The 21,927-nt window shown below is 42.8% G+C and overlaps 1 protein-coding gene across 2 annotated transcripts in view; it reads left to right on the top strand.

Annotated features, from left to right (window-relative positions):
• Positions 1 to 21,927, top strand: part of NPAS2 (neuronal PAS domain protein 2) — a 146,914-nt gene that overhangs the window by 121,035 nt on the left and 3,952 nt on the right. For both annotated transcript variants that reach the window (XM_034757982.1, XM_034757981.1), the window contains 4 exons: positions 6,108 to 6,254; positions 14,627 to 14,821; positions 19,784 to 19,872; positions 20,265 to 20,357. In XM_034757982.1, the coding sequence (XP_034613873.1) occupies positions 6,108 to 6,254; positions 14,627 to 14,821; positions 19,784 to 19,872; positions 20,265 to 20,357 (524 nt within the window). The remainder of the gene's footprint in view (positions 1 to 6,107; positions 6,255 to 14,626; positions 14,822 to 19,783; positions 19,873 to 20,264; positions 20,358 to 21,927) is intronic.

The following is a 21,927-nucleotide window of genomic DNA, read 5'->3' on the forward strand; positions in this document are numbered from 1 at the left end:
TCGCCCTGCAGCCTCTGCGCCCTCCCTGCCCCTGCAGTCCCTGCACCCTCCTGCCCCTGCAGCCTCTATGCCCCTGCCTGCCCTGCTCCTCCTTGCCCTGCAGCCTCTGCACCCCCCTGCCTGCCCTGCTTCCTCACTCACCCGGCAGCCTCTGCCTGGCAGGGGCTTCAGATGCTCAGCGGCGACCGGGGTGACGCGGGTCCCTGCAGCCCTGGCCGCAGCCTCCTTCCCGCCACCACCGAGCACATTCCCCGGCCTGTTGTCCCTGCCGGAAACAGCTCCTGCGGCGCCGCGTTCTGAGCCATGCGGGGCAATGGGGCCACAGCAAGGGTCCCCCAGTGGCCATGGGGTGCCCGCCCGTGGGGGAAGCCCGAGCACCCCCTGCCCGAGCTCGCTACAATGTAGCCGGGGCGGCTGGGCTGTGCTGCGGACCCAGCGGATTGTGCTGGGACTGGGCAGACCGTGGCTTATGCCTCCCTATTTCCCTGGACATGTCCGGCTTTTTGGAAATTCCCCCCGGACGGGGATTTGAGCACCAAAAAGCCGGACGTGTCTGGGGAAATCCGGACGTATGGTAACCCTAAGTTAAGTCCAAAGCTGACTGCAAAGTTACAAAGGGATCTCACAAAACTGGGTGACTTGGCAACAAAATGGCAGCTGAAATGCAATGTAAATGCAAAGTAATGCACATGGCAAAATATAATTCCAACTACATATACAAAATGTTGGGGTCTAAATTAGATGTTACCCATCAAGAAAGAGTCATTGCAGTAGTCTGGAAGCACTATGCTTCCATGGTACTGCAAATTTATAAGAATCTTTCTCACTGTGCCTGTATAATCCGGAACTGTGGAACATTCATTCTCCAGCTTCAGAAGATTTAAAAATTATCTCCAGTCATCAATGGGATAGACACAACTGAATAATGTAGCTGTCCTTAATGTGCATCAAGACCATACTAGGCAACTAGATATAAATAAGATTGCTGATAGTTTCATCTAGAAAGCATCAGTAAGACGTAATGTCTTTAAACTGGAACGTTAATGAAGACAGCTTGTAGGTGATTGCAATGATTTTAATATACTGTAATTCATGGTAATGTAATTATGTTCATAAAAATTAATTATTAAAATAGTAAAGATACCAATGATAAACACATTCAATAACTAGAATATGAAAGAAGTGTATAAATATGCTGAAAATAGCCTCCCCCCAAAACTGGCAGAGCCCCTTCCCCCCCCCCCCCCCAAACATATACACCTCTTCAGAAGCACCCACTAGCAAAAACAAAAGTCAGCACCTGTCAGCAGTGCAAGTAGGCCAGTACACTCCAGTACGCCATATCAGCAAGATATTTATAGCCGGAACGGCATACTGGAAAGACACAGCAGCAGCCCCCAGAGGAGAGGGCTGGGGGGCAAGGCTAGGAATTCTGCTCCTTTCCTTGCTGGGAGAGGCAGCTTCTCTGGCGACTGTACCACCCGCAGCCTCGCCCCCCAGCCCTGTCCTCCGGCTTGGCTGCTGCTGCGGTACACAGAGGGAAGACGGAGACGCAGCTCCGTGGAAGGGCAGGGGGTGGGTCTGGGGGTTCTGCTCCTTTCCCCGCTGCAGTTCCCGGGACAGCCCTGCCCTGAAGTCTCCGGCGCAGCAGGAGGAGGACAGAGCCTCCCTGCCCCAGGTAAATGGGATGGATGTGGAGACAGGGAGAGCATGGGGGCCCCAGGCAGGGCTGGCTCCAGGGTTTTGGCTGCCCCAAGCAGCCCCCCCCCAACAAAAAAAAAAGCTGCGATCATGATCTGTGGTGGCAATTTGGCGGGAGGTCCTTTGCTCCCAGCGGGAGTGAGGGACCATCCGCCGAATTGCCACCGAATACCTGGACGTGCCGCCCCTCTCCGGAGCGGCCGCCCCAAGCACCTGCTTGCTAGGCTGGTGCCTGGAGCGGCCCTGGCCCCAGGCTGGGGGCAGGGGGTGAGGAATCACATTGAGGGTCACGTGCCTCCCTTAGCTAGTGCCCCTGCCTGTACTGGTAAGAAATGGATTTTACTTGCACCACTGGCGCCTGTGTGCAAGAGTATGTCTACACACCCAAAAAACCCAGCAGCAACAGGTCTCAGCCAGGTCAACTGACTCACCCTCTCGCTGTAAGGCTAAAAATATCTTTGTAGATGATTGAGCTGGAGCCTGGACTCAGACCCAGCAAAGGGGAAGGATCTCAGAGCCCAGGCTCCAACCGGAGTGTCTACACTGCTATTTTTAGCCTGCCAGCACAAGTCCCAGGAGCCAGTCAGTTGACCTGGGCTTGGAGACTCACTGTCACGGGAGTTTTTGCAGTGTAGATGTACTCTAAATACTTTGCCTATGAGGACTTTATTTTAAACAAATATTTTTGTCCTGGCCTAAATACAGTTTTATGTATGACCTGCTTGTTAGCCTATGGTTTTTAAAATGAAATCTAAAACACAATTATGACTGAATGTAGTTTGAATGTAAATGATCATCTTAAAAAACAAATCCTATCTATTAACATATTAGTTGATTTGTCTTTTTTACAGTAATGCACTAAAAAATCCCACCAAAACAGAGTGCATGCTAATGAATAAATAATAGTCATTATTGTGTCTGAGAATGCACAGATGTTACTAAAAAGGAGAAAGAAAGAGTAGAAAGTGTTGCTGTCTTTCATATCAACACAACAAATCGGGAACAAAATGATAAGCTTCATCCAGATATCTCACAGATTTTGTCTTTCACATTTAGCCATATTTGTTATTTATTATTGTATGGAAAACTGGTACTTTGTGATTTTCACTTTTCTGAGTATACCACAGAAACTTAGAATTATTACAGTGAGATCAGTAATTTAATCAGGGACTGATGTTAGAGTTAGAATAAAAATGAGGAGTCTGGTGGCACCTTAAAGACTAACAGATTTATTTGGGCATAAGCTTTCGTGGGTAAAATCCCACATCTTCAGATGCATGGAGTGAAATAGTTAGAATAGTATGTGGAATGTCTTGAGTTAAGCTCTATCATTTGTTATAAGGATGACGCTTGTTTCCCAATTAGTTGAAGAGCTTTTGAGGTAAATATTGTAAGGTACAGGTTCAAGGCTGCTCGCCTATCCTCTTAGGAAAACAATGGAACCTTTTCCTGGTAGGTGCCTTTGCTAGGCTGTAGTATAACTCTGTTTTCTACACTAAATCACAGGATGGCAGAAAGATTAATTGAACAAAAAAAAAAAAAGTGTTTCTAAACTTCAGCCTTTAAGTGACATATGTTTAACAAGCCAGCTAATTGTTTTTGTTTAAATGTGCTAGTAAAAGAAGAAACACAAAGAGGAAAATATGGAATGAAATACTAAAAGTGAATCTAGCTAAATATGAGAACATGCCGATTGAAATAAATCAACATTTTTAATCAGAAGCAATGTCTTTTGGCTTTTACTTTCTACAACAAATTTAAAACTAATATCTAGGCATACAAATTATTTATTAGAAAATTATTTGAGGAAAATCACATTTGTTTCCCAAAGCATCTAAAAAAGTCCATGTGAATTGGAATGAGTATTTTATAGCCTGGTTAGGCAGTCGGAATGAACCATTTGCCGAAAAAAAAAAATTCTCTTTCAAAACTGTCTGATAGAAGAGATGCCTTTTAAGGACAGAAGTTTCAAGCCTCAGTAATAGAATTCATATGGGGGAACTAGCTTCCACGAGTGAGTTTTAAAAAACAAACCCACCTCTCTCGATCCATGGTGGAACAGGGATTAGCTTTGACTAATCCAATCACGTACTGCTGGATAGCATAGTTACACTCCCTAATGGTATAGTACCAAGAGGATCCAGAGAAACATTGGGTCAGCTTTGAGCAAAGTGGAGTTTGATGCTCTTTTGGAGCCACTTATCTTGTTCTCCAAACAGAGGTTTGCAGTCACCCATGAGTCAGGTTAATATTTTCTATTTGGGATAGAATAAGAGTTAGAGCTAGTCCTGCCCTCTAAGGAATTTCGAGTCTGTTTTCGAGCTGAGCAGAGGTGCTGGATTTAATGTGATGGGGCTATTGTTGAAAGGCAAAAATGTTCTGGATACCAATGCTTTAGGGAAAACTCAACTTAACACATGGTTCAATATTTGCCTACCTTCAGTTAGCACCCTGGGACCAATCCTGCAAGGCACTGATTACTCCTCACTCCTGCTGAAGTCAATGTGGAGACTAGAAATCTCTCACAGCAACTGAAAGTGGGATGTCCCAATATCTGAGCTCTCCAGGACTGCAAACTAACTTCAACATAGAACATACTAAATGAATGAGAAGATGGGAGGATTACTGGGGCAAGGAAATCTGTCTGAACAGTGACCTTTGATTTGGTGGAAAGTTACCTCCCCTTCTATATGTGTAAATATAAAGGAAAATCATTTTAAAGTTCTCTTCCCTTCTCCCCTTCAGAAAGTTTACATGGATAATTCAGATATTTTCTGGAGGGAATATGGGGGAGGAGGTATTTCCCTTCACATATGGAACTGCTTTAAAGCAAAGCAGTTCTGTGAATGAAATCTCAATATCATAGGCTAGATCCTCAGCTGGTATACCAGCATAGCTCCACTGAAATCCAGTATGCTGTACAGACTCACCAATACCAGACTGCCCCTTAATTCTTCCCCCCCCACCCATTGGAACTGTAAAGAATGGGGTCGATCAAATGGTCAATCAAAGATGAGACATCTAAGATCACAGAGCACAAACAGAAAAAGGTAACGCTCATCAATACTCACAAGTACTCCTGTTCTTTTTGCGGATATAGACTAACACGGCTGCTACTCTGAAACGTGATTTTAAAATGTTACCCTGTAGCTTTTTCCAAAATGTTGCTCCTATTTTTAGAACAGGAATGAACTCATCTTATAAAGGACACTCAGGAACTGAGCCAGTGCCCACTGCAGTCAGTGGTAATCTGTCAATTGACTTCAATGGGCTTTGGATCCTATCCTAAACACCAGCTAAATAAGTATTTCTTTGTTATCATATGCTAAAATCTTGTTCAACTATTGAATGAGTTCACATTGTACTGTGTAACTCTAATATTCGATGATTTATGCTCTTATTGAATCCTACTACTGTGATCTCTGTTTTATATAATATTGAGAACTGCCCTCCTCTATTGAGTTGATGGCAGCTATTAACTTGTTATGTCATGTGTGAAAGTAATATAATAAAAACATTAAAATAACTCCAAATACCACTCGTGTATAAATACAGAAGGTGTTCACAACTAATGTAACTGGAAATCTCATTATGGTACCAAAAAAAAAAAATAGAAAAACCTAATATCACGCCATCATTTCTACTTGAAAAAAAATAGGGAACTGTTACTATTAGTGTACTCATTTGGGCTATATGACACTCCAAACCAAGACCTGGTCTACACCTAAAACTTAGGTTGACCTAGCTATGTTGCTCAAGGGTATGAAAAATTCACAACCCCTGAGAGACACTGTTGAGCCAACCTAAGCCCCAGTGTCGATACGGCTAGGCTGATGGAAGAATTCTTCCATTGACCTAGTTACCACCTCTTGGGGCAGGGACGGATTCTTTAGTGATAGAAAAATCCCTTCTGTCGCTGTAGCAAGTTTCTAAACTACAATGCAACAGCAGTGTAGCTGCTGCGCCATAGCCACTGTAGTGTTTGTAGTGTAGACATACCCAAAGTGCTCCTAAACTTACTTTTGTGGGATGATGCTATCTTTTAGTGATTGCTCAGGGTTATAGGCTGGTACACAGTATTGCACTAATTCCTCATCTGATTGAGACTTTTTGGTGACACTTTAGTACAGTACCATCTGACGATTAATAAGATAACGAAGAACCCCCTTCAGGAGGAGATCAATGTAATCAGGTAATATCCATGAAGCTCTATCATTTGAACAGATATGCCTGAGATGGAAAATAGAAAAGAAGATTCTATGGTGTCCAGATGTTAGCATATATAAAAAAATATATATTGACTACATTTTGCAAACAAGAAACCTGTACAGAATACAATAGCACAGAGCACAATTCCTACCATAATGACAAGAAAGACACATGGTTGTTTGTTTTCTCTTTTTAAGTTCTCGGCACAATTTAACATGTTCCAGACTATCAAGGAACAGCTGGAGCAGCGAACTCTGATCCTGCAGGCCAACATTCGGTGGCAGCAGGAAGAGCTCCATAAAATACAGGAACAGCTCTGCTTGGTCCAGGATTCCAGTATACAGGTGAGTAATGTCAGTGTCATCACAAGAGGCAAACAGATCATTTTCAGACTCTGTATTTCTTAGTGTGGGCTGTTTTCATTTTATTTTCAGAGTCAAAGAAATCTGAACTTGGGCAAATTAATTCATATGGATCAGGATATCATTCTGGGAGCCTGTCAGTCACAAAAATCAAGACATGCTAAGGGCTGTCTGTATAGGAGGACTTGTCCCAGCAGTCACAAGAAGAAATGGAAGGGCTGGTGGTCTTTCAGATTAGTACTCCATAATGGAGCATTTTATCTACTGAGACTTCTCATCGAAGGGTGTTCAGGCTGTGACAATGGAATCACCACTGCTTTGATGGTGTCTTCATTTCACTAGCTTCCATTCACTTTTTGCTTCAAGTTAGATCTACTAGTCCTCAATATTACGTTGAACAGCTCTGCCTCTGCCTACATCCCTTCTCTACTCTTCTGCACTCCAAACCCTGCATATGCACCTTCACCCAAGCTTGTCTCTTTCACTCACTCCCAAATCAAGTAAAGGTGTAGGATCTGCAAGGGCTTCAGGCCACATATACTTAAGGACAGGCTGGGACATGGGTTTGAAGGCCCTGTTAATGGAAGCAGCACTTCGTAGGTCTGGTAGGGAGACGTTTGAATTCGATTATCTCTGTCCATCATTGATTGTACCCATAAAATTGGGTGCAAATAGAGGGGAGTTACTATCACACAGATTTCTGTATCTGTTTGAGTGGAATATGCCATATAGAGAACACAGGCGTGCTGCATGATGTAAGCATGGAGGGACTTCCTTCTGCTCCCTGGAAGGAAGGGAGCCTGTAATACAGCCTCCACTTTCTCCCTTCAGCTGTTTCACTGGCATTCCTTCCCCATTTTCACTCCCTTTCAGGATGAATAATAGATAGCTCTGTGGAGAAACTAGCCCTATTTTCATTTTGTACACAGGATCTTCAGAACTGTAGTGCAGAACTCAGTCAAGTAATACTCTCCCTATTGGAGAGATGTTGAGCCCAGTACTGTGTATTAGTAACTGTTTCCAAGAGCCCAGTGTGATGAAAGATGAACTAGCAGGAGGTCTCTGGTCCTTGAACAGAAGTGTTAAAAAACCCATTAAGTCTCTTTTACTGACAAATGAAAGTACAGGAGCAGTAAGTATAATCTCAGATATCTGAAAGGATGCAGTGCCTGCTCCAGATTTAAAAATAGTGTAGTTAATGACTAGTGCATCCAGAGAAAGGCAGAAGGACTGAATCTGGCCAGCATGCTAGAATTACAAATGAGAACATCCATACCCACAAATAACATACAAGCCAGTCTCTCTTGAAGGTGAATGAATCTTCGGCTCTTAGTGCTATGCCTTTCATCAGCATCCATTTTACCAAAAAGATAGTATTGATAAAAGATGCTGGCTTGATAGACCTGGAGGCAGAGCTGCACAGAGGGTGGGGCAAATAGGGCAATTTGCCCCAGGCCCCGCCTCCACCTTCCCCCATCTCCCAGCACCCCACATCAGGAGCGGCCCTGGACAGCACTGCAGCAGCATGGCTCCAGCGGGGCCTGAGCTCCTTCCACTGAGTCAGAGCTGCGTGGTAAGGGGCGGGGCTGCGAGCTCCGTTCCCGCTGGAACCACGCTGCTGCAGCGCTCTCCAGCGGCCAGAGCAGCTCCTGGACGCGGCGCGCTGAGGATCCACGAGAGGGGAGAGGCGGCGGTAACCCAGGAGCGGCCCTGGACAGTGCTGCTGGGGGGGGCGGTCAGGGGACGAGGAATCGTGGGCATTCCAGGTGTTTGTCAGGACTCGGCGGGGGGGTGGATAGGGGTCAGGGCAGTCGGGACAGGGAGGGTTGGTGTGGGGTGGGGTCCCAGGATAGTGGTTGGGGAGGGGACAAGGAGCAGGATGGGTCGGGGATTCTGAGGGGGGCAGTTGGGGGGCAGGAAGTGGGTGGGGGTTAGATAGGGGGCAGGGCCAGGCTGTTTGGGGAGGCACAGCCTTCCCTACCCTAAAGCTCATTCAGCAGTTTGAGGCTTGCAGACAGCTATTTAACACAAAGAGCCAAGCTGTTATCTTTTCCCTTAGGGCTACCAACCCTTTCACTTCTCAAATTATAATCTATATTTAATGTCAGTGCTATAGGGAGATTCATGTCAGGGGAGGGTAGCTTCATTTAAAATTAGCCACTTTAGATTAACAGTGATTGAGCCAAGAGAGCCATGGGGGAGGGATCACATGAGAAGAGCAATACTATACACCACCTACCTCCTTCCCAACCCTACCAAGTGAGGCCCACCTCCCCTGTATTCCCCCGAGACTCCAAAGGGGTTAAGTCAGTGGTTCTCAAACTTTTGTACTGGTGACCCCTTTCACATAGTGTGACAAAGTTCCTCCTCTACCTTGGTGGGTCCTGCACTTATTGGCAGATTTGCTCGCTTCAGATTCACCCTGTGGGTCAGGAAACAGTCCAGAGACCTTCCCCTCTGGTAGAAGCTATAGTCCCGATCAATTCCTCCTGTGTTTGATCAGGAGTTGGGAGGTATGGGGGGAACCCAGGCCCACCCTCTACTCTGGGTTCCAGCCCAGAGTCCTGTGGACTGCAGCTGTTTAGAGTGTCTCCTGGTACAGTTGCACAATACCTGCAACTCCCTGGGCTACTTCCCCATGGCCTCCTTCCAACACCTCCTTTGTCCTCACCACTGGACCTTCCTCCTGATGTCTGATAACGCTTGTACTTCTCGGTCCTCCAGCAGTACAGCTACTCACTCTCAGCTTCTTGCACACCTCTTGCTCCCAGTTCTTCACACACACTTCCTCTCCCCTAGCTTAACTGGAGTGAGCCCTTTTATAGCATCAGAGGGGACCTTAATTAGAGTCAGGTGCTTAACTGCCTCACCTGACTCTTAGCACGTTAATTGGAGTCAGGTGGTCTATTAGCCTGGAGCAGCCCCTGCTCTGGTCACTCAGGGAACAGAAAACTACGTATCCAGTGGTCAGTATATCTCCCTTCTGCTACTCTGCTGTTCCCAACTGGTCTGGGTCTATCACAATAGCAAACTCTGAGTGTGACCCCCCCCCCCTTATAAATTAAAAACACTTTTTTTTAATATATTTAACACTATTATAAATGCTGGTGGCAAAGCAGGGTTTGAGGTGGAGACTGACAGCTTGCGACCCCCAGTAATAACCTCGTGACCCCCTGAGGGGTCCCAAACCCCAGTTTGAGAACCCCTGGGTTAATTTAATTTTAGCACCCTGTGTCCATTCACATGCATGTGCTATTTTGAGCATTTCAGTTTTCACAACATAGGCTCATCTCAGATTCTGGAACAAGCTCAAATGCTCAGTTCGTGGAGTATGTACATAGTCTATACTAAAGACAAACTCACAGTAACTGTCTCCAGTTNACCCCCCCCCTTATAAATTAAAAACACTTTTTTTTAATATATTTAACACTATTATAAATGCTGGTGGCAAAGCAGGGTTTGAGGTGGAGACTGACAGCTTGCGACCCCCAGTAATAACCTCGTGACCCCCTGAGGGGTCCCAAACCCCAGTTTGAGAACCCCTGGGTTAATTTAATTTTAGCACCCTGTGTCCATTCACATGCATGTGCTATTTTGAGCATTTCAGTTTTCACAACATAGGCTCATCCCAAATTCTGGAACAAGCTCTAATGCTCAGTTCGTGGAGTATGTACATAGTCTATACTAAAGACAAATCCATAGTAACCTTCTCCAGTTTGTGAGGGACTCCAGGGAGCTAGTCTCTAGGAAACAGATACATTCATGGAGGTTAAGTCCATTAATGGCTATTAGCCAGGATGGGTAAGGAATGGTGTCCCTAGCCTCTGTTTGTCAGAGGGTGGAGATGGATGGCAGGAGAGAGATCACTTGATCATTACCTGTTAGGTTCACTCCCTCTGGGCACTTGGCATTGGCCACTGTTGGTAGACGGGGTACTGGGCTGGTTGGACCTTTGGTCTGACCCAGTATGGCCGTTCTTATGTTCTAACCTAAATGAACCCGAAGTTATGGAGACAGACATGAGTCAAGGAAGCCAGCAGAGTATCAGAAACCTGGAAAAATCTCTGACTGGATGGGTTCAGGCATTTGGTTCAAAAGTTTTGGATTTTTTTTAAGCAGAATTTTTTTATTGTTTCTTTAAACAATCAAACACAGCAAGCAGCAAATATTTGGCCACACACTTCTGAAACCTCAAACCATGTTCAGGTTTCGGCAGACTAATTTCAGCTTTTCAATTAAAAAAAACCACAACAAATTTTGAAGGAAAGCAGACATTATCTGTGATTTTTTTCTGCTTTTTAAAAACCCCTAGTTTTCGATCCAAAAAAGTTTTGACCGAAAATATTTGTTCAAACCTTTTAATGAGCTTTAGTCCCTTTTAGCACTAGCTGATGCTGAGAACCAGTGATACCTTGTAAAGGTGACTTGAAAAGAAGTTTTCTCAAAACAGGGTTTGTGCTGAGATGGTTAAGGTTTTTAAATGTTTATTTTTCCCAGGGCCGCCCAGGGAAGAGGCCGCAGGGGCCCCCACGAGAATATAGTATTCTATAGTATTGCAACTTTTTTTTATGGAAGGGGCCCCCAAAATTGCTTTGCCCCAGGCCCCCTGAATCCTCTGGGCGGTCCTGCCTGGAGGGTAAAAACTTCTGGATTTCTACAGAACAGCAAGAGTTGAACAGTGGCAGTTCAAGCTTTCTCATATTGCCTTGCCAATGTGATTCAGCCATGAGGTGGAGGAAATCCCTCTAGGAATGAGAGGGCAGCTGTGCTTCCATGTCCATTCGCTCCTTGGCTAATTGGTTGAGAATGCTAACAAGGTGGCCAATTAAGAAAGATTTGCAAGATGCTTCTCCTGACCTCGCACTCTGCAAAGCAGTCCTGAGACATGTCATTATATGCAGTTCAGAGATGGTGTTGCTAGTTTATCTATTTGGATATGCTCAGTCTGAAGAGTGTTTCTTTCTACTTTGTGAGATTGTAGTAGTTATTTTATGCTGTGGTATCACTGTATTTAAAAGGAACCCAGATAGGACTACCATAAATTAAATATTTTGTGAAAAAATTACTGGTAAATGTTGTACCAAGTATGTAATGTTTTCTTGTTTTTAAGTTTAACTAGCAAATTGAAATATCCACTGCACCCCTGATCCTCTCTTTAGTGAAGCCCTTTGGACTGATGATTAAGAACCCCAGATTCATTTAGCATCTTTTAATGAGCTATGTTTCAAAAAATAAAACACTATAAGCTAAATTCAGACCTCCTGTGAGCAGTCACAACTGCATTACGTGACCTATGTATTTAATACAAACTTTTTTGAAGGTGTCATGGGCCTACAGAAAAACTGCCACTAGGACTGTTACTTTACGGTCTATCAACATTTCCATTAATTGCTTCTTGCTTTTAATTTAGAGGTTTTTAATTTGACTGTAACTTTTTATGTGAGCTAAAACTTGGCATAAAAAAGGTCGGGTTGGGAGTGGATCTTTTTTTCAATAAAAATAATATAGACATTTTTAAACTAACATAATTTAATGAACAAGTCATATGTATTTTAAAAATTAGGTAAATACGTACTTATATGATGCACCAAAACATACTTACACAAAGGAAACACAATTTACCATGTCAGCTCTGTTGAAGAAAGGTGTGTTGTCTTTCCAAAAAGGAAGTGTAAAGGATGTGACAGTTTAGAGAATTGGTAATACAAGGTGTACATTACTGGACATACCTCAGATGTGTTGTAAGGCATGAGGCTAATAAGGAATTGTGATTCTGATTTCACCTAAACCAAGGTAAATCATGAGTAACTCCATTGAAATTAATAGTTTTACGTAAGTGTAAAACTGGTGTGAAATCAGAATCGGACTGAAGAATGTCTGCAGCCTCTGATGTGGCATGTCGATCTCTGACTAGGTTTTAAACACTACAAAGACAACTTGCAACATTAATAAGATACTGTTTAAAATGATGGCTTTTTTTTCTGCATTACCATAACAACAGAAATAGCCCCTAGAAAAACAAAAGAAACTGCAACTTTTAAGACTGCATCACTTTGCAGTAAAATAAATAGTGTCGAATTGTTTACAGAAGCACTGAGTAGATAACAGGTGCTCTGTTAGCTTTTTGTCATAATATTTTAAGTGCCCCTCATGGCCTGACTAGGCATAACACCAGGAGATAGTTATCTGACTGGAAGTTAGACCGAAGTATAGTGCTCACCAGTTTATTAAGGCTTGGTCTACACTTAAAAGTTACGTTGGTATAGCTCTGCTGGTCAGGGGCATGAACAAACTACACCCCTGACCTGCATAGCTACGCTGAGCTACTCCCCAGTGTAAATGCAGCTATGTTGAGGGAAGAGCGCGGGGGCGGGGGATGTTTCTTTCTATTAGTGTAGGCCAGCGGTTCTCCAACTGTGGGTCGGGACCCCAAAGTGGGGCTGGCATTAGACTTGCTGGGGCCTGGGGCTGAAGGTGAAGCCCAAGCCTCACCGCCCAGAGCCAAAGCCCAAAGGCTTCAACCTTGGCCTGCAGGGCTCAGGTTACAGGCCCTTCACCTGGGGCTGAAGTCCTTGGGCTTTGGCTTTGCCCACTCCCACCTGCCTGGGACAGGTTCAGGCTTCAGTCCACCTCCTGGGGTCAGGTAATTAAACTTTTGTTGTCAGAAGAGGGTTGTAGTGCAATGAAGTTTGAGACCCCCTGGTGTAGGCTGTGTCCACACTAGGGAGCTATGCCAGCATACCTATGCCGACATAGGCTCCATAGAGTAGACATAGCCGTACATAGCTTTTCAGGGACAAGGGATAAGCCATGCAACATTGGGAGCTTGTGCCTGGCTGTGACATCATTAAAAAGACTCAGCCAGACACTCCTTTATGGTGTTGAACTACCGGAGACAAATTTGAAGGCAGCCTGTAACGATGCAGTTCTGGCAGGATCCAACTGTGAGTGTCAATTCAGGACAAACTACTTAAACAGGGCAGTTACAGCCCAAGGCTGGGGTTTTTCCACCTCTAAGGCAAACCAACCAGTCAGACAAAGAAGACTTTGGTCTCACCCCACTGGCTAACCACAAGTCACAGAAGCAATTCCCTTAGACACTCCTGTTTCCCAGTATCACCACCAGTGCCACTCGTTATGGGGACAAATGGTTATGAAAACCCACACCCCAGTAAAAGAGAAAAGGTTCTCTTGATCCCAAAGGACCGAGCCCCAGACCTAGGTCAATATACAAATCAGATCTTACCCACAAATCACGCTGTTGCCAATCCTTGCCAATCCTTTAGAATCTAAAATCTAAAGGTTTATTCATAAAAGGAAAAAATATAGATGAGAGCTAGAATTGATTAAATGGAATCAGTTACATACAGTAATGGCAAAGTTCTTGGTTCAGGCTTGTAGCAGTGATAGAAGAAACTGCAGGTTCAAATCAAGTCTCTGGACTACATCCCCAGCTGGGATGGGTCATTCAGTGCTTTGTGTAGAGCGTCAGTTTGTAGCAAAGTCCCTCCAGAGGTAAGAAGCAGGATTGAAGACAAGATGGAGGAGAGGCATCAGCCTTTTATAGTCCTTTCCAGGTGTAAGAACACCTCTTTGTCCTTATTGCGGAAAATTACAGCAAAATGGAGTCTGGAGTCACATGGGCCAGTCCCTGCATACTTTGCTGAGTTGCAAGGCGTATTTGCCTTCTCTCAGTGGGTCAATTGTATAGCTGATGGTCCTTAATGGACCATCAAGCAGGCTAGGCAGAGCTAACACCAACTTGTCTGGGATGTCTCCCAGAAGCATAGCATAAGTTTGAAATACAGACAGTATACAGCCGATGTTCATAACTTCAACTACAAAATTGATACACACATATAGACAACATAATCATAACCAGCAAACCATAACCTTGTCTTAGACACCTCATTTGACCCCCTTTATACAAGATTTGGTGCCACTATAGGACCTTGGTTGCAACCATGTTCTATACGGTCCCAGTTCAAGTAAATAACGTGACACAGCCTCAGCTTTCTTTGCTAAAAAGAGAGGCCAAGGATTGAATGGGCACAGAATTAATCTCCTATCCCCACAGGTGGTCCCTCCAGAACAGAGTTAATGCCCATTGAACTGCTGCTACGGTTTTGTGCTTTGCTGTGTGGAGAGAGGACTTCAGCCTTAGGGCACCATTCATGAACAGTGAATATACTTCAAAAAAAAAAAAGATTGCACAATATATATTCTAAAAAGGGCATATGATACACAATTAACTATAGCACAATGTTAATTAATTTAGAAATATTATGATCTTCCTTTTAGGATATGAGAGCTTATTTCAGAGAAAAAGAAAAAAAAGTTCTTCTTTTTTCCAGATGTTTTTACAGCAGCCAACAGTGTCCCTGAGCTTTAGCAACATACAGCAGACAGATCCTCAGCAGCTACAGCAGAGGTCAAGGGTCATTTCTCAGCAGCAGCTTATCCCCAGTCCTCAACTTCACGGGCAAATTGCATCTTCCCAACCAGCAAACCAGCAAATGTTAAGAGAAGCAAATGTGGTATCAAGCCAGGTAAACATATTATTTCACTACAAAGAAATGAATATGGATACAAGCCACTGAAGTCATTACTGAATGATCACAGATAACGACATCAGTATTGTAAATAGAAACGTGTGGCCTTTTTTATCTTTCCTTCTAAACAAAAGCTTCTCCCCTTAGCTTTCTCCTTTACTTTAAGACCTGTTTTTTTTAAAGATCTGAACCAGGAGCATTATGCAGCCAGCTTGTTTCTGCTTTAAAACTGAACAGGGGCGTGTGTGGAGACCTATTTTTCTTTTATTGTTCATGAAAGCTGACAGGTTGACAACCACGGAGACTGGCAGTATCTGCAACAGCAAGGCAACCTTTCCAGCACCAAAAAAGTGCTTTAACCTTGTCCTGGTGGCTAGTTTGCTGACACACCCAGTCAGTCGTGGCCTGAGACCATCAACACAGCCTATTTATGGCTAGTTATGATGGTGTATTGTTGATGTGTGGGGCTTGCCCATAAGGAACTGAACTGAGAACACCATCTTACAAGAGCAACAGACTCCAGCCCAGAGAAATAAAATTAAACTCTTAACTAGTAGTAATTGAGAGCTGTGATTCTGCGAGTATGCTCAGCATAGTTATTTTTCTGCCTTATTGCAGAGCTTTCTCTGCATTTCCACTGTTCCTTCTTCAGCATGATCCCAGCACACACCCCTATTTCTGTTCACCTACTGCTGTTCGGTGAACACATTTACAACTGTACCTTCAAATCACGCAGTGGTACCTCTTAACCTCCTGTGCCCTTGTGTTATAACAAGTCTATTAAAATGCTCCCATGGTTTATAATAATAAAAAAAATCAGGGTGGATAAAAATCAACGATTTTGTTTAAAAAATCTGATTTTTTTATTTAAATCGGAATTTTTTGATAAAATTATTTTTGAGGAAACAATGTTTCTAAAGATAGTTTTAATTAAGATACATTATAGCTCAAAGGTATCTCATCGTGGAATAGGGATTATAAATTCTAATTCTGTAGTATGAGACAATATATTCATGTAATGTTTAAGAAAAGTTTTGTAAATGAGTTTCAATAGTTCATGGATTAGGGACCCAATCTTATGGGTCTTCTGTATAGATTGTTTAGGTTAACCTTTCTATCTACCCAATGGGACTCAGTGCTCAGTCTAGAAGATACCATCAGAGATGCTTAGTTTTGCAGTTCTCAAACTGGATTTGTGTCTCCAGAGATAACATGCTTGTTAACAGCAAAAATGTTTTTACATAAATAAATAAATAATATATAGAGATGAGAAATAACAGACCTGAAGCCTATTGTCCCTCTCAAATTTGTGTACACAGAGTCAATCCCTTACCTCTCTCTAAAAGTGCAAAGTTTCAAAAGGTTCAATGAATAGAAGATTGTTGGGGGCGGAATAGATCTGGACAAGGAGAAGAAGACTGGAGATAAATGTGAGAAGGGAGGGACAGGCAGTAGAAACAAAAGTGAACTGTTTGAGCAGCATATTCCAGAAGTCTTGAGGTCTTTCTGAGTGTAGCTTTCATTGATTTGAGATCTACCATACCATTCTCTCACTAGAAGAGAAAACCTATAATGGGAGCAGGCCATAAAAGAGACCCAGTTTGGGAATATTTTAATGAAATTCCTCTACCTATGAGTAAGACAGGCATGCGTGCAAAATGCAAACAGTGCAACAAAGAAATGCAAGGCCTGGTTGCCCGAATGAAACAACATCATGAGAAGTGTTCCTTCTCAGGAGGAAGCTGCATTGAAGATGATGAAAGGAACATATCTGAACATGCAGGATCTTTAGGTTGGTAAACTTTTTTATTTCATACTTCTCTCTTAAGGGATGACTGTCTTCCTTCTGGACTATTCTTGAATTCTTATGTTTGAGCAAAAAATATAGTTGTTACTCTATGGTACTATTTTAGATGCAGTTGTGATAAAAAATAAATAGCTGAAATAGGCAGATCTTCTTTTTACAATTCAACCTTTAAAGTTGTACTGAGTGTCAGTGAATGTAATGAGTAATACTAAATGAGCAGTATGGTAATAATAATTAAATAACTGCATTGTCTTATTTTGTTTAGGAGAATCCATCCTCAACGTACAGGATTCTGAAGACTATCCACCTTCAAGATCACCATCATTTTCTATAGTTTCAGACTTATCTGCCAATGATAGTATTTCAGTCACATCATGTATGTCACATAGCCACAGTATATCACTTGTAGCAAAAAGAAGAAAAAATCTCCATCATCCAGAAACAACCATAGATAAGTTTGTGATAAGAACCAGCAGATTACAAAAAGAGGTAATTGATGAAAAAATTGCCCAGTTTGTTTATGCAACAAACTCTCCTTTCCGTATGATTGAGAACCTACACTTCATTAACATGGTTCAGTTATTAAGACCAGGATACAGTCCACCCAACAGAGCAGATGTCGCAGGCAAATTGCTGGATAAAGTGTATGAAAGAGAAATTGAGCAATGTGCAGAAGATCTAGAGGGTAAAATTGTTAACCTGAGTCTTGATGCGTGGAGCAATATCCACAGTGATCCTGCTGTATGTGCTTGTGTGACAACAGAAGAAGGGAATGTCGATACAGAAACAATTGATACATCAGGAAATGCACAGAAGCAGAATACTTACAAGAAGTAGAAGTAAAAGCTATAACAAACTGTGGAAAAAAAATTCAAATGTCTAGTACGCAGCTTGGTCACAGACAATGCTGCAAATGTATCCAAGATGAGAAGAAATTTAGAAGGGAGTCCCAAACTAATAACATACAGTTGCAGTGCTCATTTGATGCACCTCCTAGCCAAAGACTTCAGTGTTCCAGAAATAAAAGCTAATGTTGTTGAAACTGCAAAATACTTCCGTAACAACCACTTTGCAGCAGCTGCTCCGAAAAAAGTGGGAGGAACCAACCTAACTCTCCCACAAGACATGCAATGGAACACAGTAGTGCACTGTTTTGAGCACTATATCAAGAACTGGCCTAATCTGATGACAGTTTGTGAACAAAATTGTGAAAAAATAGATGGCACTGTCACAGCCAAAGTTCTCAACATTGGGCTTAAGAGAAATGTTGAACACATGCTGAGTACCTTGAAGCCTATTTCTGTAGCCCTGAACAAAATGCAGGGAAACAGCTGTTTTATTGCTGATGCTGTTGAAATTTGGAAGGAACCGAGTGAGATCTTAAAAAGAGAAATATGCAATGACAGAGTTAAATTACAAGCATTAAAAAAACGAATGGGACAAGCACTATCTCCAGCTCATTTTCTTGCAAATATTCTCAATACTCGGGACCAGTGTCAAACCTTAACTGCTGAAGAAGAGGAGTTGGCTATGACATGTACATCCAGCAATTGTCCCTCCATAATGCCAACCATAATAAACTTCAGAGCTAAGGGTGAACCATTCAAGAAATACGTTTGCTGATGATGTTTTAAAGAAAGTCACACCAGTGAACTGGTGGAAGTCACTTAAGCACTTGGATTCAGAGACTGTTGAAGTGATAATCTCACTTTTAACAGCAGTAGCTTCTTCTGCCAGTGTAGAAAGAATATTTTCTTCCTTTGGACTAATGCATTCCAAACTGAGAAATCATTTGGGATCTGAAAAAGCAGGAAACCTTGTTTTACTTTTCCAGATTATAAACAAACAGGAAAATGAAGGTGAAGACGACTGAGTTAGCTGCAAAAGCCAATATTTTAAGTTTCTCGTGTTGACCTGGCTGACAGTCGATTTAATTTTTTGTTTAAAAAAATATATATTTCATTTAACTATTTTAGTTAAAAACAATTTTAACAAAAAAAAAACCCTGATTTTAAAAATCTTGAATGTTTAACTAAATTCAAAAATTCATATGCTTATTTTGTTAAAATAGTATATGTTTGCCATTGAAGAAAAAAATCCAGAATACATAAAGTTGTTGTTTTAGTTAAATAAAACAATTTACATGTCTGTCTGGTGATGTTCTCCTCCTAATACAGCATGGCAAGAAAATCCTCCAAATATTAATGATTAACCTCTTGAATTGGAGATATTTCACCTCCCAATGACTTCATAAATATCTGCTTCAGTTACCTTTGGTAAATGAAATAACCAAACAATCATTCATTTTCTGATGTAGCTGTAAAACTAATCTGAAAAGTTTTCAAAATAAATCACTTTAAAAATGTATAGTGTGTATCTTCTAAAAATGAAACCTACATCTATCTCTGAGTTGTGAAGAATATGTATTAAGGTTATAACAACTAACAAGAATGCACTTTTATGTAGAAATCCATAATTAAATCGAGTCTTCCTGACTAGTGATTTAAATCAATTTGATATAAAGCAAATCCACCCTGAAAAAAATCCTTTTCTACATAGTAAGGTTTATTCCCATCACAGGGCTTAAATGACAATAGTGATCCCTTCTAATTTTGCTTTGGTGTTGTCTTGGGGGTTTCTGTGTTTCCAGAACTGGTTCTTAGAATTACAGGGCCTGCTTTGCTTTCAGAGTACTCTGGTTTCAGAGTCAAATACTCTGAAAAGTCTATAAAATAAAACATGGTGAAATAGTTGTGGTGCATATGTGAGGGTAATAAATAACATATTACAGACTTTTAAAATTTATTATTTGTACTGCGATAGCACCTGCCTGTGTACACACACACACACAGGGCACACCTCATCATGTAATAATTAAGGTTATGCTTGTGTCACATGATCACCGTATGTGATTTTTAAGTCTTTCTCCAAAAACTGGTCACAAGGGTACCTCCTATAACACACCATAGGTTTTGCTCATATATTTCCTGACATAATAAAAATCTATAGTTAGAGAGAGAGTGTGTGTGTGTGTTTTAAAAATTGTAGTCTAGTATCAGAAATCAATGAGAAGTGCACAAGTAATGCAGAACACCAGTCACTCATCCAGCAGCCTAGCTTCACAATTTACCAATTCTGCTGTGCTCCCACAGGCTGTGAACATGGCTCCATCTGCTGCTATAGCACAGGATAGCAACCAGTGTCATGCTAGTCCAGATTTCAGCCAGGACCGACAACTGAGGTAAATGATTTTTAATAAATTAATCAATTCTGCCCTGACAAAAAAGCTGTCCATTTATCATTTTACTACATGATAGATGAGGATTCTGAACACTAAGGAGGGTGAGGTATGTTAACAAAGTTGTGGAGTGAAAGGCACTAGAACCTGAGGTCTGCAGACCACTGGGGGTCCGCAGACTAAGTCCAAGATTTCCAAAGGGGTCCACACTGCCATTCAAAACTTTGTAGGGGGTCCTCAAATGAAAAAACATTGAAAATCACAGCACTAAAATGAAAATACATATGCCTTGAAAGAAAAAATGGGTTAAAAATCAATAGATTACCGAGAACTAGATTGTGAGTTGGAATACATGTTCATGCAGTAACTTAGTTCTTCTCTTTCCCATGTGCAAGACTGTTGCTCAGCCAGCCTATTCAGCCAATGATGCCTGGCTCCTGTAATTCAAGACTCGCTTCAGATATCAGTGTGGCTGGACGCCAGGCTAAGTATGTTACTTGTGAAAAATAAAGCACTGAAGTGACTTTTGAGAGAGCATGGCCTTTTATAATGAGATCTGCCAGTACTAGTAAACATCAGTTCTGATTCTCTTTGAGTACGAGGCTTCTAGGGTTAATCTTACCCTTTCTGGTTGGTTCAGTGTCTAAAATAACTATTGTGAGAAACAGAATGTGTTAGTGGGATTTCAGCAAGCCAAGAATAGGGAACCTTTCTTTGTTTCTCTCTCTCACATTTAGTACTTGTCCCAATGCTGAGTTTCTGATCCACCAAAATGAGTACGAGGAAATATACTAAATATCTGAGCTCAGCGTCAGAATTGAATTGCTAGGGCCTGATTCTCCTCTCACTCTAGTCTGACATCAGTGTTACTCCACCAGGGCCGGTGCAAGGATACTTTGCCCCCTAGGCGAAACTTCCACCTTGCGCCCGCCCTCCTGTTCCCCTCCCCCTGGAGCATCGCTTATTATAAACTTTCACAAATGAATGCTGCATAATGTGGCATTGTTCATTAGAATTAATACATGTTCGGCTTGAAAATTTATTAATTTCATTATTTAGTCTACATATTTAATGAAAATAAATGGCCTTGGGTCTCCTATACGTGGCTAGAGTCCCTCCTGCCTCCCCACTGCCCCCCATGGATCTGGAAAGGGCTGTTTTGGGGATCAGAGCACAAAGCTGGGAGTCGGGATCTGGCTTCTATTCTCCACCCTGGCACCAACTCACTGGATGACTTCAGGCAACTTACTTCCCCGTTCTGGGCTTCAGCTCCCCCCCCAGCGCTAAGGTGTGAAATGGTTCCTTGCTCCTGGGCTGGATAGTGCAGTGCAGGTGGGAGGGGGTGTCTGAAGTCCTGTCTTCCCCCCGTGTGAGGCGAGGACAGAGTTCCAGCCTCCGTCATGACCGTCCTGGTTGCTTTACTCTGCCCCACGCCAATTGCTGCTGAAGCCCCTTACTCAGAGAGCTCTGGCCCAGGGCAGAGGCATCAGTGTCATTCTGGGCCTGATTTTCAGAGATGCTGAGCACCTGCGGTTCTCCCAGTGTCTGTGGGAACTCTGGGGTTCTCAGTATTTCTGAAACTCAGGGCAATTTATTTCGAATACTGAGCCAGGACTGAGCCTGCAAAGGCATCCTGGGGGCTTGGGGAGGAGGCAGCTCCGGGCTGGCAGGGGAGGCGCGGGCAGGCAGTGATGTGGGGCGCGGCGGCAGGGCCCGTGGTTGCAGAGGATGCCCGCAGAGGTAGGTGCTAACGCAGCTGCAAGCAGCCCGTCCCCCCGCCAGGAGCAATAGTGTAAAAAAAAATTGGGGGCACCGCTTTTTGGCACCCCTAAATCTTGGCGCCCTAGGCAGCCGCCTAGTTCTCCTAGTGGTTACACCGGCCCTGATTTACTCCACTGATATCCGTGGAGTTTCTCCTGATTTACCCAAGTGCAAGTGAGAGAAGAACTAGGTGCCCAGCATCTTGGTGCTACATGAGAAGCTGCTAAATGAACCAAATTAATTTTCATTCCTTCCAAACCAAAGGGGAAAACATAGTTGTGCTCAATTTCTCATTCA

This window comes from Trachemys scripta, chromosome 1 (assembly GCF_013100865.1).
Source record: "Trachemys scripta elegans isolate TJP31775 chromosome 1, CAS_Tse_1.0, whole genome shotgun sequence".
NCBI classification, from domain to species: Eukaryota; Metazoa; Chordata; order Testudines; family Emydidae; genus Trachemys; species Trachemys scripta.